At 40.4% G+C, this 26,720-nt stretch overlaps 1 protein-coding gene across 2 annotated transcripts in view; it reads right to left on the bottom strand.

The window, feature by feature from the left end:
- Positions 1-26,720, bottom strand: part of babam2 (BRISC and BRCA1 A complex member 2) — a 109,161-nt gene that overhangs the window by 62,861 nt on the left and 19,580 nt on the right. For both annotated transcript variants that reach the window (XM_061695734.1, XM_061695733.1), the window contains 2 exons: positions 21,866-22,060; positions 20,892-20,966 (listed from right to left, as the gene is read on the bottom strand). In XM_061695734.1, the coding sequence (XP_061551718.1) occupies positions 20,892-20,966; positions 21,866-22,060 (270 nt within the window). The remainder of the gene's footprint in view (positions 1-20,891; positions 20,967-21,865; positions 22,061-26,720) is intronic.

Raw genomic sequence — 26,720 nt, forward strand, 5'->3', positions numbered from 1 at the left:
CATTAGAAGTGTCTTGACTCAATGAGACTTTTTTTGTAGGCAATTTGCACTGACAAGGGGCTGGACTGCTGTATGATTATTGGTAGAGTTTAGGTGTTGTCTTGGCTTTCCATTCCTTTTTGCACCTCCCTTCATGTGTTCAATACTTTTTCCCCCCTGTTTCATTTCCCATTTTTACACATAATTTAATTTCTGAGCTTATTTATTCTACTTTCTTTGAATGTATGAATTACTTAGGTTGTTCCCAACATCTGGTGAAATTGTCAGGTCAATAGCACCTATGGAAGTATATTTAGTGAGAAAAATGGTGACATGCTAAATACTTATTTCTGCCGCTGTGTGTGTATGTATGTGTGTGTGTGTATATATATATATATATATATATATATATATATATATATAAAATGCGCTAAAATGAGACAGCGAACAAGCGGGAGAAAGTAGACTTGAGGCCAGCAGCTGCAATAAAGCAGAGAGGAATACATGAAAGGTTAGGTAGCTCACATCTTCTGTTGTTGCATTTCACCTTATCATGCGGTGAGGTTCTAGTGGCACTAGTCATGTGTCACAAGGAATGAAAGAAAATGATTGACTACTTCCCCTTGGGATACAGCCTTTGTGATACCACGTCTGTCAGTGCAGCACTGGGGGTGTTAGGTCATTGAATGCGCACTGACAAAAGCACCATCAAAACAAATGACTTGATTCCCAACAGAAATCTAGTGACCACATTGCCACAGAGAATCACTTGATAGCAAAGCTTCAGTGAAAATTATAAAACGTACGAGACACACTCTCGCTGACTTTAACAGACAAAACTATTTCAAGTGGCATTCAGTGTATCCCAAGAATGTGTATGTATGGACTCAATTACCTTGTTTAATAAGAGTATGTCATTAAAGGTTACACTCTCACTGAATTCTGTGTGGCACTGCAAATTAAAAGTATGTTTGCTATTTATTCACTGTGCGCTCCAAATGGTTCCCTACGCTCAAAAACATACTGAAATAATTTCGCAATTATCAGCTAAATTCTCAAGATCCTTGCTCATAATATTTTTCAAATGTATATTTTCAAATTATTATCATAAAAAAACATTTTTCAGCCATTGTTGAACCATCATCAAACTAATCCAACAAACATAAGCCAAATCTGTGTGCATCTTGACTATTGGTCAAGGAAATGTATTTACCCAAAGATGAAAACACTTTTTATGACTTTAGATAAGTTCATTTTATTAATAAAGGATGAAAACTAAAGGATGGAAACTTCAAGTAAATCCTAGTCAAGAGATCATGTATCTTAAGGACCAGTCTCATATTACAACCAAAACCCTGAATCCTTCAACTCTCAGTTAACCTGTGGGAGTTTGCATTTGATACTACAGACCCATGCTTAAAACAAGTTTGTTCTAGGACTCTTTCGGATTTAAAAATAATTCCAATAGGAATATTTCAAATTCATAGGTGTGTAGCACAGTGGAGCATTTCTGCCCACTATGACCTTTTTGTGTCTTTTTCTTCAGGTACTTGGTCTGACTCTCACGCTCCCCCCCAAAAAATACATGGTAAAAAAAAAGCCAAAGGTATAAAAAACAAACCCTTAGAAGTGATGAGATTGCTGGGTTTGCCTGACATGTTTTGTACTTGCAATACTAATCAAGTTCAGCAGGTGTTTTTACAGGGAGTTCTTAAAAATTATTCATGCGCATTAATGATTATAGATGCATTATTACCTGTATAAATCAAGTTTTATTTCACACACCAGTGCACATGTGTCCTTTGATTTCAGAAAGGCCACACTATAACGAGATGAAAGCACATTAATATGATGAGAAGCAGCTACAGCTAGACTCCATTTAAACTTTTCCATTGTGTGACATTTTCTCAGCAGGCTAGAACTGTGGACTACCAGATGTTAAACCACCTGGGAGTGGCCACAGCAAAGTTCAAACATTATGTAAAAGTTAATTACACTAAAGGATGATTAAATTTTGAACCTCTGACAAGGGAATATCAACAATAAATGCAGTCAAACTGAAGCACAGACTTCCACCAAGGCCAATAACCCATTCTTCAAGAACTATAGAACCCACTACTGACTTTTTCACATCGAAATCGCTCCCTGTGTTACTCCAGGCCCTTCCCTTTTTGAACTCCAAAATGTAATGAAATTTTTCTTGGGCCACAATTAAGACAGTCTGCTAGTTTTGCAGAATCCTGCAGACAGACAATCAAACAAACCAAAAGACATGGGAGATCGCAGAGCCTACTCGCCAGAGGTAACAATTATAGACTTAAAGTGCAGGATGGAACTTTAGTCAAAGGAAGCACACTTCAAAACTCTGGACGGAAAACCTCATAGTCAACTTTTTAGAGAGAGAAATCCTACTGACAGTAGGACTTCATGAAAAGAAAAATCAAATCTATTACTCACATTCGAATTAAGTTCTTGTAATCAGTATTTTTATTCAATATTAGTTTTTCAAATATTTTGTGATTGACAAAATAGATATATGTGAACTTAAAAGTTAATTAATGAAAAATTCATCGATCCAACCATCTTCTATACGCCTTATACTGTTGCGGGCCAAAGGCACTCACAGGGCACATATACACACATGACCATTCACACTCACACATTCACTCACCTGCAGAGAAGTCAGGAGACTGAACCACGACACCCTTTGAGACCATACCCATACAGATGAGTGCAATTTATAACAAAGTCCAATGCTATGAATATGATTTCAAGCACCATTTTGAGCTGAAAATATTCACCTGAGATTCGTTCAAGTTGGCTTGATTCAAGCTGTTAGTAAAACTGAGCATTTCATGACTTGAAAACATACAGTATTTACTATACTGTATAGTTCATTGCAGAGCAATGGAAAGCTTAAACTATCATTGTTTAAAGGTTTTCATTACTTTTATATAAAGGGGCCTTTTCTGCCAATTCAAATGGTAAAAAATAATCAATACCCTGACTGACCTAAATAAATACCTTCTATTCTCCCAGGAGAAAAAGGAAAAACTCGGTCAGACAAAAAAGAAGAACATCTGTGTATTTATTCAATAAGTTGTTTCTACAACATAGAGTAATTGACGAGATGTAAGCGACTCTTAAAAAGACTCCAAGCAGTGTCCTTACACTTTTGTCCAATGTTTTGTAGTTTTAGAGTGGTTAAGTTCTTTTGACATTTGTGAGACATGATTCTTATATTTGAACTCACCGTTAATGCATTCTCAGACAATTCTTCTGTTTCTCTATCTCCCAAAATGGTGTACTCTCGTAATCACTGCAAACGTGAGATTTTTCTCACTCTCGAAATGGCAGTTTCCTATTAACCATGATTAGTCAGTCAATTGAAAAGGGTATGAGGATATGATTTCATTGTTTGCCTCGGCCCTACGGTAAGAAATTTTACAAATACAAACAAATCAGAGATTGAGTAGTGTCACGGAATACGTTGCGATTGTTGACTGTGATATAACATTTGACTGTAATACTCATGTTTTGATAGGCATAATTAGAGAGGGCTCTTGTCTAATCACAAATGAATCCAACTGATGAAACCCGCACCCCTCAGCTCACTGATTCCTTTTTTTATGCAACTACAGAGTTTCAGTTTGCTGTATCAGCAAATCCAGGACAAGGATGTTGCATCAGCTATCAGGCCAACATCAGACATAAAATTTGCCATTAATAGGCTAATATACTGTACAGTATATGATATTAAGATATTAGATTGGAGGGAGGGCACAGCAAAATCAAATCAGCATTAAGTAACATTCAGTATATAGTGATGATAATCACATCTTTAGAGTAAGAATTCATAATTTACACTCGCTTCCCATTTTTGTTTCAGAGAAATGTGTGACATTTAAATTCATCTTCAAGCGTATACCAAGCTATAGTACATCTACGATTAAAAAGCCAAATAATTGTTTATCTGCGTGGAAGCATTGGCTGGCCTTTTCAGATTTCAGTCGTACACTGCATTAGTGAAGCCCAAACTGGCAATTACGTGATGATGTCTTTTGGGCAACTTGCTTTCCTACTAAATGCCATGTCACAGTGCTAAACAGACACGCCACAGCAACAGGACTTACAAAAGCACTATGAAATCAAAATAAATTCAGCGTGTTATTTTTTGGTTTCCCCTAATTTATTCATAACCTATCTTTGCATTTTCAGAGGTAGTATTAACTGTAAATTTTAAATAGTTTCTAAAAACATACATTATTCATTTTACTTTTGCAAGATAGAAGACTGTATTCACAATCGAAATCTCTCTCGACCCAGAAAAAGGAGTAGGATACTATTTAACCCTGAAATTACATGAAATTTGTAATTACAATCTTATAATAATACAAAATCATAATGGACATTTTTTTTTTTTTTTTTAAATAAAAACACCTAAGATTTCAGTTTTAATATTTTTTCTATTTACCCAGAAAAAAAGGCTATAGATGCTATATATCCCTAAAATTACACAAAATGATAATTACATTTTTGCAACAATAAGAAATCTCAATCCCTTAACATTTTTATAAAACAAAACATATTTTAAGGTTTTGATGATGTTTCAAAGATTGTTTCATTAGATACTCAACTTTTTTTAAAGTAAACTTTGAGAATAATTTTTCCACTCAATCATTATTAGAGCATGCATACCAGAGTTTTTCAACAAGCGTAAACATGCACGTAACCATCACTTGAGGGACAAAATCCTCTTTGTTTGGTGAGTAACGACTGCACTGAACAGACTCGAGGGCTGTAGTGAACAGACTGAATTTTAGCAGGGAAAACAACTTTTTTTGTGCAGCTTCGCTAGAAAATGCAGAGCTAATGCAACAAGCCACATTAGGGACATTTGGGATGAACCTGCAATTATTTTATAGCGGTTAAGATTCCTGAGCTCCTGAGTCATTGTTTACCATGCAAGGGCACACCAAGGCCACAAATTGCTACCACTTGCTTTGGGACAAACTCTTGACAGTCATGCAAAAAGAGCAAGGCTTTTTCTCGGATCAAGACACATTAGGTGGAATAATTATAAAGACAACATGTTGTCCACTGTCTTGTTGCACTCTGCTACTCGGCGCAAATAGTGAATTTTGGTCAGGAAAAGTCCATATGAAGCTTTGCAATGACTGATGGACATTTAATTTAATCACAGCCTTAACAGATCCTTAATGATGGGTATAAGAGTCATACTCTATGTGCCACAACTTTTATGTGCCACATTCACATGTGACACAGTTCGTGAAAATGTGTTTGGATGTCTATGTATTTAAATAAGTTTGTTCGTGTATTGAAGCGTTCTTTTTGAGTCCTGTAAAGAGAATTGTGAAAGACTCGTGACGAAATAGGCTATCTTCAGCCACGACTTCTCCAAAAGCTCAACTGTCATAGAAAGGGAGGGGCAATAGCTGGACAAAAAAACACGACGACAAAAGCTCCATGAGTGGTTGAGAAAGATGTAACAAATATGTTGCAACCGGAAAGGCAAGGTAACCACAGCTGTGACCAATTGGGCTTGTAGTTAATGTTTTACAAAACAATCTCTTCCTAAAAAAATGAACATAGCAACAATCCATACCAAAAAATATATAGCTCTTCTTTAACCAAGTAAATGATAAATTCATTTAATTCTTTATGAGTAGCACAGTATAAAATTTGGTACACAATCGATAAGTTCTGGGTAGGAATTCCAGCTCAGGTCTTCCTGTGTGGCATTTCAATGTTCTCCCTGAGCTTTTGTGGGTTTTCTCTGGGTACATTGTCTTCTTCCCACATTCCAAAAAAATGTCTGATATGTTTATTAAGGTCTCTACATTGCTCATAGGTCTGAATATGAGTGTGAGTGGTTTTTTGTCTTTCAGTGCCCTGTGATTGACACGTAGCCAGTTCAGTGTGTATCCCGCCTCTCCCCCAGCTGTCAGGTAGGATAGACTCACCCGTGACCCTGAACAAGAGAAGCACTAGAGAATGGATAGATTAATGAATTCATTACTTGTCCATTGTTCTTGAAAACTTAATCCATTTCATATTTTCTTTGCGGAAATTAATTATGGAAGGAGCGGGTTGGTAAACAAAATGAAATTGATCAGAGTAGTAAAACCCACGAGATCAAGACCTTCCATTGATCCTCTGACCTCATACTGTGGTGAAGCATGCTGTATGTATGGTGTTTGTAGCAGCTGTCGCCTGATGTCGTTACGACTAGATATAATGTTAAGATCTGGAAAGTTGGAAACTAATTCACATTAAATTACAAGAGAGTAATAAACTACAACAAATAATTTCTTTTCACACACACAATCTCATCTCGTCTTTTTTCCCTCATGAACGTGTGCGCACACAAACACACACCCTTAATCCCGGTTAGGTTAAGTTACCACGACAATATAGGCCTACTTCAGATATGTTAATAGTAATTATAATGCTGCTGATTTGCTTGGGATGCAATCTTTTTTTTTTTTGTCTAACCTTATGTTATGCACTGCACTTATTGCACTTCAAATTCTGTGGACTGTTGTACAGTACCTGTAATCAATTTGTTTATGAGGGTTGTTTATTTATTAGTAGTAGAATTTTTATTACACAATACTTACTGACTTTCACTCTCACGCTAGACAAATACTCATTTAAAAATTACATGAAAAACTAATACTAAGAACTAAACTAAAACTAACCATTTTCCTCAAAAAATGTACCTGATAAAAACTCATGTAAACTAACAGAAATTGAACATCGAAAGTCTCAATGGAGTAAAAACGAAATATAATGAAAAATACAAAACTATTCTATAACTATACTAAAAGTACTAAACTCTGCTTAACACGTCAACAAAACTGCTGATGTATTGCAGAAGCCAGGGAGTCTCAGTAGTAGGTAGAGGTCAGACAGTTGACCCTGTTTTAAATCCACCTCCCCACCAAATCTGCAGATGTCCTTGCTGGAGGACAGTGGGTTTGGCTCTAAAGCAGAAATGTGTTTAGACATAGGCAACCTTGCACAGGTAGTGATTGCTTAGATGTGGCTAGTAGCTGCCGAGCTGTGGAGGACAACTGCTACCTGAAGCGAAGCATTCGAGTGGTCTGCCCTCACCACAGTGGATATGTTTATGTTCCTGCCTCTACTGGACAGCCTCGGGCTGGGGGAAGGATGCTAGTTGACTTATTTTTTTAAAGGGGGGGGGGGGGGGGGGGGCAGCCTGTCATGGCCAAAATTAAACAGTTGGGAGGATACCGTGAGCAGAGATGAAGAAAGGCTTGTGAAAGGCACACGATATATGTTGGCAGTTTTCTTATCGAAAGAGCATGAGAGCCTTTTGGGCATTGTTGCAAAGTCTCATTCTTTTATTGTACCTTTACCTCTGGGTTGTCAAAATTTTCGATGCTTTACAAATCATCTTTCTTTTTACCTTTATGGAGTTATGCTATTCAGTACCTGTCCTGTAAGGTGATTGTTGACAAATATGATTGTCACGTGAAAACTCCTGGATCCACAAGATCCAAATCAGTATACATTTTTGACCCAATGGAACAATATGGATTTAGATCCTTTTTAAACACTTCAAATTGCAATCTCATGAGATCTGGAATCCAGCTAAAAGGATATCCATGTTAAATTCAAAATTCTGTCAAATGCACAATCGGCTGTTGATCCTGCATACACAACGTATGACAATAATATAATCATCTAAACGCAGTAAATCTTATTTTTCTTTTTAATTTTACATTTCAGGTGAACCTTAAAATTTGAACACAATCCATTTCAGGACACCAGATGGCCTTAGATTTGCTCAACAATTTTCCTATGCAAAATAATGGGAAAAAAATATATTATACTGTACTGATTCTTTTGAGATGATTTACTACCATTCCGTCAACAGTTAAACTGTTAACGTAAAATATGTTTAAACTGTAAAGGCATTTTTTAAGTTATTAGATATGTTACATTCTTTATTGACATAAGTGAAATGGAGGAGTAGCGTTGAAGAAATGAAATGGAGTCTTGCTTTAGGGTGAGTTCGACTGTACTGCCAAATATGGTTTGTTTTTGATTATTTTTATGATGTGATCAATGTGTGGATTGTCAGCAAAATGTCATGGGAACTATTTATCTACCTTTCATCAAAGGGAAGTTAGTCAAAAAACACATCAAAAATCTGCACACAAACAGACAACCCCGCATTGACGGAAGTTCCTTGGTGGTGGTAATAAACACTTTCCCTGGACAGCAGTGTATTACAAACAAACAAAATAAATAAGACCAAATTCATAACAGCATTACACCTACTGTCCACCATATATTTGATTATTCTGTATTATTATCCATCCATCCATTTTCTGAGCCGCTTATCCTCACAAGGGTCGTGGGAGTGCTGGAGCCCATCCCAGCAATCTTCGGGCGAGAGGCGGGGTACACCCAGAACTGGTTGCCAGCCAATCGCAGGGCACATACAAACAAACAACCATTCACACTCACATTCCCACCTACGGGCAATTCTAGAGTTATCAATTAACCTACCGTGCATGTTTTTGGGATGTGGGGGGAAACCGGAGTGCCCGGAGAAAACCCACGCAGGCACGGGGAGAACATGCAAACTCCACACAGGCGGGACGGGGATTGAACCCCGTTCCTCAGAACTGTGAGGCAGTCGTCCACCGTGTCAATATTCTATACAGTAAATTTACATTTTCAGTGAGATAGTTGCCAGCACACTCGTAACCCTAGTGCGGATACGCGGTTCAGAAAATGGATGGTTGCGTGCATCTTTATCTCCTGGCATCATACAGTTCATCGTCTTCAATGTGCAGCATGCGACTGAATGTCCACGCAGATCAGTAGGCGTTATGGCACATTCATGTTGGTACCCTCTGATCTCGCTTCACTTAAGCTTTGTTTCCCCCACAAGCGCTGACCCTTGCCACCGGCTCCAAACCTATTGGTGGCTGTGTTTTATGTGATCTGTGAGTGTATAGTGCATGCGTGCGTTCGTGTGTGATATGTGAACAGCTGATATTGGATATTTCAGGTAACCCACATTTTGTTTATAGTTCTCTATTGTGGTATGCAAAAAATTAACAAAGATTTTCGAAATCTTACGATAATTTATATTTATTTTGTTGGGCTATGATGTCTGACCACAGCATCCCTTTCGGGGGCATTTGGACACTTGTACCATACCAGGCATGGGTCCAATTACCCCTCCTTCTCCTGCTCTTCTCTGCGCTAATTTGAACTTTGGCATGTTTACAGGGTCCATCAAGTCATATGTCACAGAACTGACACAGAGAAAACCATTGACCAGAGGTGTGGACTCGAGTCAAATGATTTGGACTCGAGTCATGAATTTAGACTCGACTTGAAAATATGTTAAAAGACTTGAAACTCGGCTTGGACTTGAACAGCAATAACTCGTGACTTCACTTGGACTTGAACCCAATGACTTGAAAGGACTACTTTGACCAAAGCAGTGAGAAACTAACGCTTCTTAGTTTTCTCTTACTACAGCTAGCTGAATGTGCATCTTACTCTTATACTTCAAGAAAATATGATAAGTGACATCATAATGTTGAACGTCTTAATAATTCTTTATTAGGACATGAGTCACACACCATTATTGCTTACTGTATGTGTAGTTACTTCTTATTATAGTCACAAAATCTATTTGTGTTTGAAATTGCCTCACTAGAAATGTTGATAGACAAGAAAATGCATTTTTCTGCTTTATGCACAACGTGAATTTAAGAAAAATACTGTTGATTATCTAGAGGAAACCGATTTGGTCATTTATTATTACGTGAAATGTCTCCTTTTCTCTTGTGTATTCATAATTGCTCCTTAACCAAGCAAAACTATATTGTATCCTTATACTTTATTATTCTGATAGATTTGTCAGTAGAATACTCAATTACTAATTGCAGCACTACTGGATGCAAATCCTTATTTGTGACAGGTCGGTTTAACGTCACTTCAGAAATAAAGTAAGTTAGTTGTTGCATGTCCTCGCGGGGTGTCTCACCCCCAACCACAAATAAGAACACGATTTGACTGTTGTAATGTTACTTGTGGTCAACTATCTAGACTGTCTAACTATTGTTCTGCTGTGGTTTGCACCTTATTCCCCTTGTCCGTTCTGTCCCTCTGCCTGTCTACTAAAATCATTTTCTTCCTGGCTGCATTTTCAATAAACATCAGAATAATTTAAAACATTTAAAAATAAGCAGAGGGAGTAATTCAAACTCTCCTGTCGCACAGCAAAACTGTTCCAGCACGAAAGGCATACAGATTCACCATTTCGCATGGCCAAGCATCTGAACAGGACAGTTAAAAAAGTGAGAAAAAGTAAGTCATAGCATAGCATTTTCATAGAAAAACTCAAAACGTAGTATCGATCTTTTTTGAAAGGGCAATAAACTAAGCCGCCCGTTGACGATTGGTTTTGAAGGGGCAAAAATTTTGATTAGCCCCCTAGTTTTCTTATAAAGGTTCGATGCACTTATCGAATTTTTTATGAATAAATGTGGCATTTAAAATATATTAAATATATACATGCAGTATATAATATATACATATTAATTTCGGTAAATATTCATATTACAAATATTAAAATATTTCTATTTTGTTGGTAAAATTACTAGAAAGGGCTCGGAAATCCAAGTGTAGGACTTGCGACTTTACTCGGGACTTGCGTGTCTCGACTTGAGACTTGACTCAGGACTTGTCTGTCTCGACTTGGGACTTGACTCGGGACTTGAGGGCAAAGACTTGAGACTTGAGGGTAAAGACTTGAGACAAAGCAATTACTTGTTCCCACCTCTGCCATTTACACTGGCAGTCGCGACTCTCACAACCTACTGACTGACAATTTAGAAATTCAATGAACTTAACAAACCATTGAAGACTTATACTGTTTGGTTCAATGCGCATGACTTAGACCACAGGTGTTAATCTGGTGGCCCGGGGGCCAGATCCGGCCTGCCACATTATTTTATGTAGCCCGCGAAAGCAAATCAAAATTGCTAATTCTGTTCTGGTGTAATAACATTGAGATATTTGAAAGCATTTTTTTGTTCCCAATCCCCCTTTGAAAACACATAATAATGGAAAAGCATGTTTTTATAGGCTTCTGATTTCAAAACTGTTTTTTCATGAATGTGTTGTGTATACTGTATGTAATTATAGGTGGTAATCTTTTGTTTATTTGGGTTCACAGTCGTAGCGGCCCTCCGAAGGAAGTCATAACTGTGATGTGGCCCGTGACAAAAATGAGTTTGACACCTGACCTAGATGGTCATCCACTTGAACAATAAAAACATTTCTCAAATAGGTGGCACTTTTTCCCCTCCAGAAAAATAAATAGGTCATAACTGCAACTACCTCAGCTGATCAAAGCTATCGTTGACACATGGGCATTAAGGAGTTAACTGCTGATCCCATTTCAATGCCACTGCTAATTTAGACAGCAGCATTGAAGCGTGTAGACAGTCTCACCTGCCATATGCCAGTGGATTTACAGCTTTCTGACGGGCAGGACACAGCAGGTGAGGCTGGGGGAGGCCACCTCATCCACACGCAGCATCAGCACTGGGGCGCCCCAAGGTTGTGTCCTCTCTCCGCTGCTCTTTTCTCTCTACACGAACGACTGCACCTCAGCGCACCCGACTGTCAAACTCCTGAAGTTTGCAGATGACGTCACTGTCATCGGCCTCATCAAGGACGGTGACGAGTCTAGATATCGACAGGAAGCGGAGCGACTGGAGCTGTGGTGCGGCTGACACAACCTGGAGCTGAACACGTTCAAGACTGTAGAGATGATCATGGACTTCAGGAGGCATCCTTCGCCATAACTGCCCCTCACGCTGTCCAACTGCCCTGTGTCAACAGTCGAGGCGTTCACGTTCCTAGGAATTACAGTCTCTCAGGACCTGAAGGGGTAAAGCAACATCAACTCCATCCTCAAAAAGGCCCAGGAGAGGATGTACTTCCTGCGGCTTCTGAGAAAGCACGGCCTACCACAGGAACTGCTGAGGCACTTCTACACAGCAGTCATCGAATCAGTCCTGTGTTCTTCCATCAGAGTCTGGTTTGGTGCTGCTACAAAAAAGGACAAACTCCGACTGCAACAGACAATCAAAACTGCTGAAAGGATTGTTGGTACCCCCCTACCCACCTTTGAGGACTTGCACGCTGCCAGAACGAAGACAAGAACGTGCAAAATCCTCTTGGACCCTCCGCATCCCGGTCACCAGCTATTCCAGCTCCTTCTCTCAGGTAGGCGCTACCGATCAGTGCAAACTAGAACTAGCAGACATTCCAACAGCTTCTTCTCTCTTGCAATCAACTTCTTAAACACCTAACCTACAATTCCATTACAACATGCTGGCAATTTTTTGACTTGAGTTCGTTGTCACATTTCTGTGGAGCCAATTCTATATTACTTGTGCACTCACTGTATTTGTCTCGCCACGCTGCACTATTTGCATATCTGTTGTTGACCAATACTGGCCACTAATGCTAGAGTAGCATCTGCTCCATTTGCATACTGATTGAGGAGTATCTGCAACATTTGCACAACCAACATTGTCCCAGATTATCGCACTACTCGTCACTTTAAACCGCATACAGTCCTTGAAGTCTCGGCGCCCTTTCCACAATGGTCATTGCACTGGACTATTGCAATATTAGTCATTCGAACTGCTCGAAGTGCTAGAGGACTCTGCATCTTTTTTCACAATTGTCCAAAAAAAAAAATAATAATAATGTACCGGCATTACCAGATAACTAGCAACCCTTTACTGCTCAGTGAGTGTTTTTTTTTTTTTTTGTCAATGTCTTTATGTCTCAAAAGTGTTCTCTGTCAATTAACTGTCTGTTGTTGTTCTAGAGCGGCTCCAACTACCGCAGACAAATTCCTTGTGTGTTTTTTGGACATACTTGGCAAAAAAAGATGATTCTGATTCTGATACAGCAGTGCTAACCACAATGATGCTGCCCCAAACATTGGATTCAATCCCTGACCCCGACGCAAACCTTCTTGCCTTGAGATATCTGTACTAACCGCGCTGACACTGTGCTGCTTCCTCTATAAACATTATTTCAAAATTATATAACACTTTACTTCACGCCATGTTCCCCACGGCAAAACAGTTTTAAGCAGGGATGTGCCGATCCAACGTTTTTACTGCTGATCCGATACCAATATTGCAGCCTTGAGTTTTGGCCAATACCGAGATCGGTCAGATCCAATTTCAGCAATAATGATACGTACTTTACTTATTTTTTAGTACGGAATATTACAAAAAGGCTTCATGAAGTGATATTACTCAGAGAACAATAATCAGCAACAGTAGGTATGAGAAAAGCTAACCCATTTATTATTAACCAATGGGTTGCATAAAGTAATGGCTGTGCACGTCTTGACCTCTGAGGGGCAGTGTGGTACATGCAAATACATACACAGACATACAAATATATACCTTATTTTCATGACCATAAGGCGCACCGTATTAAAAGGGGCAGTCTCAGTTATGGGGTCTATTTCTGTATTTAACACATACATAAGGTGCATCGTATTATTGGGTGCAGGCATGGTAAAACATACGCTAGCTTAAAACATGCGGTAGCATGCATGCACGCTAATGCTAGCGTATGTTTTTAAAAAGGCAGCGGGAGCAAAACTGAGTTCGGTTGTACTTAATTTAAGTATTTAACAATGTACTCACGTTATTTTTTTTTATCAATCCTCATCCACAAATCCATCAAAGTCCTCATCTTCTGTATCCGAAATGAACAGCTGGGCAAGTTCTCCATCAAACATGCCGGGTTCCCTCTTGTCATTGTTGGAGTCAGTCTCGGTGCCGAGGGGCTGTTCAGCAATAATGCCGGCTTTTGCAAAAGCTCGGACAACAGTCAAAGCAGATACCTTAGCCCAGGCATCCACAATCCATTCACATATGGTGGTGTAACTCACCCGGCGATAGATGGCGCCGTTTCATAAAACGAACGCACCAATACGGAACTCCTTGAAAATGTTCGATTTTCATTTCTTCTGCAAGTGTTATTGCACTCAGTCGAATGGTGACTGTAGAGACGCTTCTCCCGGCTGTTCTTTGATCATTAATCCATTGCTCGACTTGGTCTTCCAACTCGGGCCACCTCGCTTTGTTTCCGCGGAAACTCAGCTTCATCTTCTTGACTTGGCGAAGCTCGTGTTCCTGCTTTCTCCACTTGCGAACCATGGATTCGTTGAGCTTTAATTCTCTCGTGGCTGCTCGATTCCCATGTTCCTGCGCGTAACTGATAGCTTGCAGTTTAAACTGTGCTTCATAAGCGTGTCTCTACGTAGGTGCCATTTTTGGGGGTCCTTAGCCAAACCGATGTTTTGCACAATGCACATACCGGCGCCATCTACCTACTGGGGGCGTGCCTTTAGCGTCATCTTTCACGCGCACCCTTACCCCTTTAACGTCCGCATGCTGTCCTCAGTCACGTCCGCCTTTCCTCTATATAAGCAGTGTGTTGGCAGGAAATGCTCCCAGTCAGTCAAGCGGAGCGCTCATCAAAGTCACACAACAACATTTACAGATTTTGGAACTTGGTGCACACATAAGGCACGGCGCATTATAAGGTGCCCCGTCCATTTTGGAGAAAATTTAAGACTTTTTAGTGCGCCTTATGGTCGTGAAAATACGGTACACTTGCAGTAACAAAGAAAGTAGAAGTCACAATAGAATATTGTTACTATAACTCATTTTTCACAGTTTGAAAACTATATGTCTGAAAGTATTGTAATATTGCCTGTTCAGCGTTTTTGTACCAATATGTATTATATTGAGAGATATAAGTGTCGTGAGGTGCACGCTAATCTTCGTTAGCTCATCCATAGTGTTTTTTATTCATTACGTGTTAGTTTTGAGCAAGAGATTTTTGTGAACAAAAATGAAGAAACAGAGTCTGTGATGTATTTGAACATTTAATAAGTGTAATTCTTTTGTTATGTGTGTTTAGTTTTACAGTTAACTTCAACTGGAATGTCAATAAACAACTTTAGGCAAACAACATTCACTCTAATTGCTTCCTACTATGGGAGCACCTTAGCAACCTGTTGTTGTGATCATGTGGGTTCCGCATGCCGTCCGCTGCTGGATAAAAGTGCTGGATGGACTGCTTCTAAAAGATTGGTAAAATCTGAGATTTTAGATCTTGTCCGAGCCCATCCGTGGCTTGTTTTTTTGATGACATCAGACCGATTTCCGATCTCAAAGACCAGATCGGGACACTCCAGGTATTCAGTGTAATAAACACTTAAAACGTGATTTTGTTTTTAAAGAAAATACAGTGGGTACGGAAAACATTCAGATCCCCTTAATTTTTTTCACTCTGTTATATTGCAGCCATTTGCTAAAATCATTTAAGTTCATGTTTTTCCTCATTAATGTACACACACCACCCCATATTGACAGAAAAAAAATTAATTTTTTGCAGATTTATTAAAAAAGAAAAACTGAAATATCACACACCCATAAGTTTTCAGACCCTTTGTTAAGTATTTAGTAGAACCTTTTCACACCTGGATTTGGGGATTATCTGCCAGTCCTCCTTGCAGATCCTCTCAAGTTCTGTCAGGTTGGATGGTGAACGTTGGTGGACAGCCACTTTCAAGTCTCTCCAGTGACGCTCAATTGGGTTTAAGTCAGGGCTCTGGCTGGGCCATTCAAGAACAGTCACAGAGTTGTTCTGAAGCCACTCCTTCGTTATTTTAGCTGTGTGCTTAGGGTCATTGTCTTGTTGGAAGGTGAACCTTCGGCCCAGTCTGAGGTCCTGAGCACTTTGGAGAAGGTTTTCGTCCAGGATATCCCTGTACGTGGTTGCATTAATATTTTCTTCGATTGCACCAGTTTTCCTGTCCCCGTAGCTGAAAAACACCCCCAACAGCATGACGTTGCCACCACCATCCTTCACTGTCGGGACTTTATTGGAGAGGTGGACAGGCACCCCAAATTCCAACAACGCACCCCCGGTTTTCTCCACACATACCACTTGGAATTAAGGCCAAAAGGTTCTGTCTTGGTCTCATCAGCCCAGAGAACCTTATTTCTCACCATCTTGGAGTCCTTCAGATGTTTTTTAGCAAACTCCATGTGGCCTTTCATGTGTCTTGAACTGAAAAAAAGGCTTCCGTCGGGCCACTCTGCCATAAAGCCCCGACTGATGGAGGCCTGCAGGAATGGTTGACTTTCTAGAACTTTCTCCATCTCCCCACTGCATCTCTGGAGCTCAGCCACAGTGATCTTTGGGTTCTTCTTTACCTCTCTCACCAAGGCTCTTCTTCCCCAATTGCTCAGTTTGGCCGGACGGCCAGGTCTAGAAAGGGTTCTGATTGTCCCAAACGTCTTCCATTTCAGGATTATGGAGGCCACTGTGCTCTTAGGAATCTTAAGTGCAGCAGAAGATTTTTTGTAACCTTGGCCTGTGCCTTACCACAATTCTGTCGCTGAGCTCTTCAGGCAGTTCCTTTGACTTCATGATTATCATTTGCTCTGACATGCACTGTGAGCTGTAAGGTCTTATATAGACAGGTGTGTGGCTTTCCTCATCAAGTCCAATCTCAAGGATTAAGAAATGGACAGCACCCAATTTAAATATATGAGTGTCACAGCAAAGGGTCTGAATACTTATGGCTGTGATATTTCAGTTTTTATTTTTTAATAAATCTGCAAAAAATTCACCAATTAAATTTTTTTCTGTCAATATGTGGTGCTGTGTATACATTAATGAGGAAAAAAATTAACTTAAATGATTTTAGCAAATGGCTGCAATATAACTATATTTTATATATATATATATATATATATATATATATATATATATATATATATATATAATATAGAGTGAAAAATTTAAGGGGGTCTGAATACTTTCCGTACCCACTGTATGTGTGATCTACAAACTAATGACAATGATTGTGCTTGTAGAGAAATGCATTCATGCAGTTATTTCACATCCAATAAGTTCTTTTCTAGCGGTTATTCAAGTCCAATTAATGTTTGTACTTTCACTCAGCAAATGGTGTCTAACCCCAGTGCAAAACTGACCTGAGGGAGGGTTGCATATAGCCCTTGGCACTGATGCATCCTATTTTCTCCCCCTATTTTTAGTCTGGACAAATTGCATGGTTCACCAAAGCATTTGCATCAATTTATTTTTACCCTAATTTTGGTATTGCATTCTCCTACTATTAAAAATCAGCCTTAGTAAAACCTGACAAATATGGTGAAAATGAAATCAAATGGTCCTCCTCAATTGTTCTTGATCATTCTCCGTTTACCAGTGTCACTGTCACCTCACCAGAAGGGGAGCGTTCACAGATATTTTCCCCAATGGTAACAGCGGCAAAACCTAATGACAGATTGAGGGGATTTATTGACTTGTCAAGGGAGTGGAGGGGACAGTCATGTTGCAGTCTGAATGGCAGTGCAGTGTTGTGTATTATGATTTCTCAGTGGTTAAACCTGAGAATTTAATGTAATTGCATTGCATTTTGAAGTCTTCCAACAGTAAACATTATGTGCACTTCTGGTTCATGTAGACCAGAAACGATTCAGTATTTGGAAATCGATTCAGTAACTTTTTAGCCCAAAATTCAACCAGTGTGACAGTGAAAAAAGTAAAAAAAATACATTTAAAAAAAGTAAAAAAATAAAAAATAAAAAAAAAAAATAAATAAATAAATTAAAAAAAATATATATATATATATATATATATATACACACACATATATATATATATCCATCCATCCCTTTTCTACCGGTTATCCGAGGTCGGGTCGCGGGGGCAGTAGATTTAGCAGGGACGCCCAGACTTCCCTCTCCCCAGCCACTTCATCCAGCTCTTCATCCGGGATCTTGTTCATTCGGTCACGACTCACAGCTTGTGACCATAGGTGAGTGTAGGAACATAGATCGGCCAGTAAATTGAGAGCTTCGCCTTTCGGCTTAGCTCCTTCTTTACCACAACGGACCGATACAAAGTCTGCATCACTGCAGACGCTGCACCGATCCGCCTGTCGATCTCCTGTTCCATTCTTCCCTCACTTGTGAACAAGACCCCAAGATACTTGAACTCCTCCACTTGGGGCAGGATCTCATCCCCGACCAGGAGAGGGCACGCCACCCTTTTCCAACTGAGGACCATGGTCTCAGATTTGGAGGTGCTGATTCTCATCCAAGCCGCTTCACACTCGGCTGCGAACTGCTCCAGTGAGAGTTGGAGATCACATCTTGATGAAGCCAAAAGAACCACATCATCTGCAAAAAGCAGAGATGCAATACTGAGGCCACCAAACCGGACCCCCTCTACACCTCGGCTGCACCTAGAAATTCTGTCCATAAAAGTTATGAACAGAATCGGTGACAAAGGGCAGCCTTGGCGGAGTCCAACACTCACCGGGAACGAGTCCGACTTACTGCCGGATATGCAGACCAAACTCTGACTCCGGTCGTACAGGGACCAAACAGCCCGTATCAGGGGGTTCGTTACCTCATACTCCCGAAGCACCCCCCACAGGACTCCCCAAGGGACACGGTCGAACGCCTTCTCCAAGTCCACAAAACACATGTAGACTGGTTGGCCGAACTCCCATGCACCATCGAGGACCCTGCCGACGGTGTAGAGCTGGTCCATTGCTCCACGGCCAGGACGAAAACTACACTGCTCCTCCTGGATCTGAGATTCTGTCCCCGATGTCCACGCGATGTTGCAGAGGCGTGTCAACTAGGACAGCCCCACAACATACAGAGCCTTTAGGAACTCCGGGCGAATCTCATCCCCCCCGGGGCGTTGCCACCGAGGAGCTTTTTAACCACCTTGGTGACCTCAACCCCAGAGATAGGAGAGCCTGCCTCAGAGAACCCAGACTCTGCTTCCACATGGGAAGGTGTGTCGGTGGAATTGAGGAGGTCTTCGAAGTATTCTCCCCACCGACTCACAACATACCGAGTAGAGATCAGCAGCGCCCCATCCCCACTATACACAGTGTTGATGGTGCACTGCTTCCCCCTCCTGAAACGCCGGATGGTGGACCAGAATTTCTTCAAAGCCATCCGGAAGTGTTTCTCCATGGCCTCACCGAATTCCTCCCATACCCAAGTTTTTGCTTCAGCGACCACCACTTGGCTAGCTGGTACCCATCAGCTGCCTCAGGAGTTCCACAGGCCAAAAAGGCCCGATAGGACTCCTTCTTCAGCTTGACGGCATCCCTCACCGTTGGTGTCCACCAACGGGTTCTGGGATTGCCGACAGGCACCGACCACCTTACGGCCACAACTCCGGTTGACTGCCTCAGCAATGGAGGGGTGGAACATGGTTCACTCGGACTCGATGTCCCCGCCTCCCCCGGAATATGAGCAAAGTTCTGTCGGAAGTGGGAGTTGAAACTCCTTCTGATAGTATGTATATAAACAAAATTATTGTATTGTTATTATTGTACTGTATATGCGCTTATCAAACATCACAGCACCACCCTGCACCGCTCTGCCCACCACCAAAAGTAAATTCTCAATTTAGGGGAAACACTGGTACAGTGTATGTGGCTGTGTTGAACCCTTTAAACAACAGATATTTGAACACAAATGGTGCAGGTGTCTCTTCCACTGTCTAAAGGACATACAGTATGCAGATGCAAAGCTATAGAATGCATAAATCTGCAGTTCAATTATTCCGCAGCTATTACATGTGGTGAAGTGCTGTGCAGTGCGCGAAATTAACTGACCCCAGACAACAGTCACACTGACAAAACTAATCGCATGATAGCTGTCAATGAGAATATTCAGGTCATATATTTTTGGCATAACATTTCAGTAAATATATCTGCTGCCTTATCCAGTCTCTGTGTTGCGTAGGTGGACAGTGTGTAGGCTGATTTTTAATACTCTCCACTATGAGATTTGAAACTCATCCTTAATTTTGAAGCATTTTTTTAAAAAGAAAATCTGCATATTACATCTACTACCTTTATGAAAAACACGTTTATGTAGCACACACTTTAAATATCAGCAAACATCTTTATTCAAAGTTTTTTTTCCACTGAAAACTCTTGAATTTATTGTACAGAAAGTGACAGCTCGTTTTAAAATAATAATAATGTCACCAACCGAGTTGTCTGCTATGCTCGATCGAGGCGAGAAAATATGCAGGTCGACAAAAATAACACTTTCAGGCCCACCAAATCCATCTCTAAAATATAAATTTCGACATTCAAGGCCTGCCCGGTGAAGGTAAGGGACAGAGAGAAAAGGACCTCAGCGCAGCTCAAGGTTTGAAATACGTACGGACAAAGAGTCGTGTGAGACTGATGATTGCAGCTATTTTCCATATGTTTAGCATCATTTCCACAAACAAATATGGGCTATGTTGATAAAGGCCAGAGAGCCAAAGCCGCCAAGCATTTAGGCAGTCAAAGACAGGACAGTGACAAGTGACAGAGAATGAGAACCAGCATAAGAGCAAAAGAGAGTGCCAGAGAGAGAGAGAGAGAGTGCCAGAGAGAGAGAGAGAGAGAGAGAGAGAGAGAGAGAGAGAGAGAGAGAGAGAGAGAAAAGAGGCCTCCAGACACCACGCAGTTCAGAGCAGATCAGGAGTGACGGCTTGCTGATTAGTCAGCTCACAGCCCCTTAAGACTGGTCCACGTTCGTAAACAAAGCATGAAATTAATTTTAAACAAATCCGACCTTTACCAGTTACGCCTAGTTACGTTTATGGAAACAGCAAGTTGTAAAACACATTTGAATAACGTCTCAATAATTGTGAAGACGTGACGAATTAGTGCAAAGTGATCATGGGTCAATACTTGATGATGATGTTTAGTTAATTACCTTGAGTAGATAGATTGGGATATTGCTGAAGTCCACAGGGAGTTTTAGAAGAAAGCGAGCTGAAAACTCTCCTGTCTGTAATACAACAAATAGAGAATTTCAGAATGTGACACAAAGAGAGATGTCTGTGACCTAGCAGGCTAGCGGTATAGGCATTGTCGCACCTGTGCAAAGCTTTGTGAGATGTGGCTCACAAAGGCCCTTTACTGGTGTCACATGATCAAACTGAGGGAAGGCCCTGATGAAAGGTCTGGCTGCCTTTGAACAATGCATGCAATGGATATTGCTATTAATGTGCTCGCTACAGGTGGTCATAATGGTCTTATTTAATTAAGTCAGTTTACCCCCAAAAAATCTGCAGAAAAAATAAGGACATGTTGCTAAAAGAAAATAGCTTCTTCTGTGCTTCATTGAGCTGAAGAAAAAGTAAAAAGAGTAAAAATACTGCAAATTATAAGTGGCTTGACTTGCATTTACAGAGGACTCACATGATACCTTCTATGGTATAAAAATACGTGGTGTGGTTTTTGAGCACTGTTACCATATACATAGAGGACATACATTAGAGGTACTGAACGTGATTTCCAATGTTATAAATAACACTATTCACCAAATCTTCAACTACAACTTCTAGTCTTCTTTAACAATCTGCCTACTCAACTTTGGCAATTTGCAACAAGAACAAGGATGCTCATTAACCAATTTGTTTCATTATATTCTCCACAAGTATATATATATATACTGTATGTATAAATACTGTACATTCCAAAGGAAACATTGGCTGTTTACAATGAGTAATAGGAATACAGCAGTGCCATGGTGACTCCTGAGTCCTGATGAATGTGTGTAAAATGATTAATAATAATAATCTATAATCTATAATAATTTCACGAGTCGTATTAAAAAAACTGTGATGGGCAAATGAATGCTAAGGTGTGTGTGATCTTAAATTGTGCTGTGTAAATTGTCCTTACCCAGCTGTTCTTGTGTCCAGCATATATCTCCATATTACGGCCATAGTTAGGATCCTCAAGTAGGCTATCATACTCAAAGAGAAGTCTGGAACTTTCACGGAGACGCTGGCATTGGTAGTGGTGATATTGCTGGATAAGCTCCTTCACGAGCTGGAGCAAACTGTCTGGGTTTCCAGCATCCCATTGGACCAAATGCTGAGCAAGACACAATTGAAAATTGAAAACAGCTCAATATTCAAAATCTGAAAATAATTAATTTGGATGGGAATCTTTTTTTTTCATTTCGATTTTAGGCACAAGGTATTTCAATTTAAATTTTATTCAAGACAGCCCCTTGAGATGAAGTATCTTCTTTTTGGGGGTTATACAAGATACAACAATTCGACACAAGCTTTGGTGGGGCGCAGACTTAAAACCTTTTCCATAACATCTACTGGATCTGATGGCTTAGAAACGTACCATAATGGAAAAAAAAGTGGATAAATTCCTCGATTGACACAAAAAGGTAATGGGTTCTTATTTAGCAAAGCGCGAGTCACGCTTTGCGAAGGGAATAAAAGGTAAAAGCGTGGATATAGACTGACCAAAAATATAAACACAACAGTTTTGTTTTTGCTCCCATTTTTCATGAGCTCAACAAAAAGATCTAAGAGTTTTTTTTTTGGCGTACACAAAAAGCCTATTTCTCACTAATCTTTTTAAATCTGTGTTAGAGATTACTTCTCCTTTGCTGAGATAATCCACCCATCTCTCGGGTGTGGCATATTAAAATGTTGATTATACAGCATGCTTATTGCACAGGTGTGCCTTAGGCTTCCCACAGTAAAAGGTCACCCCAAAATGTGCACGTGTACTGTATTGGGGGGGGGGGGTCAAAGGAGGTCAGAAAACCTGAGTACCTGGTGCGACCACCATTTGCCTCACGCAGTGCACCACATTTATTTCACGTGTGCCTTAGGCTGCCCACAAACAAAGGCCACTCTGAAATATACAGTTAAATTGTATTTGGGGGATATGAGTAGGGTCCGAAAACCAGTCAGTATCTGATGTGACCTCCATTTGCCTCACGCAAGGCAACACATTGAGTTGATCAAGTAGTTGATTGTGGCCTGTGGGCATCCTAAGGGACAAGGGACGTGATATGCCACACCTGTGAGGTTAATGGATTATCTTGCGAAGAAGACGTGCTTACTAACATATATAGACAGATATTGTGAACAATATGTGTAATTAGGTTTTAATTACACTGTACACTTAATTATTATTATTATTATTTTTTAAATCTTTCTGAAAGGGAAAGTCAAAATAACAAATAATGTGTGCACACCCTCTTAGAAATGGGATGTGGCTGTGATCAATTTTGTTATTGTCCAATTAAACTAAGGTTCAGGGTTTTGGCCATAATTCCATTGAGGTATGTTTGGTGTAAACACAATACTGCTCATCACCATAAGAACACCATACCGACAGTGAAATGTGGTGGTGGTAACATCATGATTTGGGGCTGTTTAGTTTCAAGCAGGAAGTAGGGCCTTAGACACAGGCAAGGAGCCCGAGCTGGTGTGTGCGATCGAGAAGTTCCGATTAGATATAATAGATATATATCGAGCTCGCTTCCACACACAGCTTGGGCTCTGGCCCCAGTCCTCTTGAGGGGGGTTGGATTCTATTCCACCAAAGAGTTGCCCATGGAGAGCGGCGCTGAGCTGGTGTGGCCATACTTATTGTCTGCCGGCTCAGTGCCTGTATGTTGGGGTTCACCCCGGTGGATGAGAGGGTAGATTTCCTCCGCCTTCAGGTGTGGGGGACGGGTTTTTACTGCACTAACCCTTTTTGGAGTCCTTGGAGGTGGTGCTGGAAAGCGCTGACGACTCCCTTGTTTTGCTGGGATATTCAATACTTGTGGGCAATGACAGTGAGACCTTGAGGGATGTGATCGTCCAACCATTGTAACCTAACAGCAATGCCAAGCTAACTGTGGAACTTGTGTTCAATATCGTTTTTAGTCATCATGTAGCAAACAAACAAGATGCAGGGTTAAAATAACTACATCGGAACAAAGAAAGACTTCTGGTCAATTCTGAATTGAAAGTAAGATTAATCTGTGAATAAATTAATATTTATTACACAAAGGTGTTGGTGACATTGTTGACCTAGGTTAGCTTGTCTCAATGACTGACTGATCTCTTTCTGTCGGCCTGGCATCGCATATTAGACAAATAGAGAAAGCGTCCATTGTTCTGAAGTGACTTAACTCCCTTGCAATGGCAAGGGCAGGCTAAACAGAGACAGTGACTTCATCGCCCTGATCCACTAGTGGTTACCAGCAATGCCGGGATTCCCGAAATGAGGAGGTGATGCAAACAAGGATGGGCATTGTCCAAAACAGGCGGTCAGTACCCCAGGGCAGGAGCATGCTGAAAAGGGGGAGAGACTAAGGAAGTGCTGTGTCAGGATTGTGACATAGAAAATCAGTAAATCTACACTGAGGAGGAGAGGCGGGATCAGAGGTGAAGGAGGAAGGGTGAAAAAAAGAACTGAAGAACTCAGGCAAGTAGGTAAAAGCCAATGAGCAACCAGTGCTGAACTTCCTCCATTTGTACACAATTTGTCTAACTGTGGAACATGAAGACATAAAGATACTTTTTACATATTTTCCAGCTTTATAAAATTTAAATTCAATTCTTAATCGTAGGTCTTCTCGCTCTTTTGAGCAGGGCATGTTATGGTACACATCAGGTAATGCTTCTGAACAAGAGAGACAATTCTAAAATGGTGTGTGTTTTCTAGTGACCAGAGCAGCTTAAAGTCACACAGGAGGTCTAGTCTATCTTGTCTAGTGATTAGACTCCAGGTTGGCTCACACCTCTGATTAGCTCTTGGAGAATCTATAACCTAGAGGTTCATTTACTTTTTCCTCCTTGTCCTGTGAATGTTTACATGTTATTTTCAATTAAAATATGAAAGTTTAAGCTGATTTTATTCTTTTGATGATTTAGATGATCAGACCACATTTTATGACCAATTTTTGCAGAAATATAAGCTTCACAAGGTTCACATACGTTTCCCTCCTTCTACAGGAATTACAGATCTACTTGTATTACCTCACATGATGTTTATTGCATGCAATATGATAATACATATGAAACATGAGAATTTGATTCAATATCAGTTTTAAAATTGCACTGAAAAATGTGGGTCTCTGATGTTTTAATGAATATGACTCGTCAAAGTATGCAAAAGTAAACTCATAAGACAAAAGCATGTCATTTGATCAGGGTTTGCATGTGTTAAGGAACACAGTGTATCCCTTTAAGGACACAGTGGATGCCTTAAGAACAAATGCTCACGTAAATTAGGTATTTTCACACTTAATAGACCCAAGTTGACAGAATTATGTCTTCTTGTGCCATCCGTCCATACCATCTCTGATCCAATATTTATCTTGGGCCAATAGAGAGTGGCTGGCATCTGAAAATACAAGATAATTAAATAGGCCAACAGAAAATATTTGTTTTTATGTCTTGAATGTGATTTTTATAGATGCTGGCAACCTGATCCAATAAATCGCTGTTGACTTGGAAGTGTGAGGCATTAAACAACTCCTAAGCATTAAATTAATCTCTGTTAGTCTCTAATTCAAGAGTGGGCTCACACCCTGTTTCGCCCCCAGAGAATGCCAAGTCTAAGATCATCCTAAATTGCTCTTGTCATGTGTTTAAGACACTTGGCATTCTCAAGCCAGTGTTTCTTCAGTGTGATCCATGCAGTTTTTGTCCAACACAGTACAAGTTGTTGACAGAAATAGCATGCATTCTTGAACTGGTTTACCACTTCAGACAATTGTGAATAGGTTCAGGGAAGATTGTCCTATGTTTGTTCTTTGCATCAAGCTTCTCAATTTGCAAAAAGTAATGCTTAAAGCACTCCCAGACATGTTAGTGAGCTCTGCCAATAATAAACCCCATTAAAACCTGGAACACATTATCCGCTTCAAGCAGAAAGGAAGTGGTAGTTCCAGTTGGTACACTATGCTCAGGTTTACCCAACTTTACAGGCCATTTGATGTCCATTGTTAGAACAGTACCAGGGGACGACCGGTCCCGACAGCGAGGAAGCGCTCACCAATATTTGGCATTCACGATTAGCAGAGGGTAACGTGAAGTCACGTTTCCTTTCTCATCATAAAAGAATACTCGAATTGGCTTCACATTACACACATTACATTGTCCTTTGGGGAGCTGTAAGCTATAAACATTGTCTCACACTACACAAAGACAGGAGGTTCTTTAAAAGGTAAGAAAAAAATAAACGTGCAACTCAGGACAAATTTTCTTTTTTTTATTCTGACAGGAAAAAGCAATTCATTTTTCATTGATTTTTTTTGTCCGCAAAGTTAAGGCTTCTTTATACTTCGCGTAGGCGGCGACCGCGCTGACGTCACTGCGGCTATCCCCTGCGCAGTTTGCCTTTAGATTCAAGCCCAACCCACGCGCGCAGTTTTGAAAATGTACTTCAGTTCACCTCCAAGTCGGGGGTGTCGCTACAGATGGTATTGGCTAGGACACCACAGGGTGGAGTTTCCTCTGCATTTTGTGGCCATTTCCGGTAGCCGTTTTTACTTTCCAACAACAACAGCAGCAAAAACGGCGACCGTGGAACAGTGTCTGCTCGATCAAATGGACCTAGATGACCAGATGATACGTTTAATTATGCTGCGAAATCGACCTGTTCAATCAAGAAATCACTGAAATAGAACCTAATATAGTCTAGAGGTTGGGACATGGCAGGACCGCCATCTCAAAACAAATTCATTTCAGCACGGCGAAAAGGTAGGCGTGAATTATACTGTAAT

Source organism: Phycodurus eques, chromosome 14 (genome assembly GCF_024500275.1).
Source record: "Phycodurus eques isolate BA_2022a chromosome 14, UOR_Pequ_1.1, whole genome shotgun sequence".
In the NCBI taxonomy this organism is placed as follows: Eukaryota; Metazoa; Chordata; class Actinopteri; order Syngnathiformes; family Syngnathidae; genus Phycodurus; species Phycodurus eques.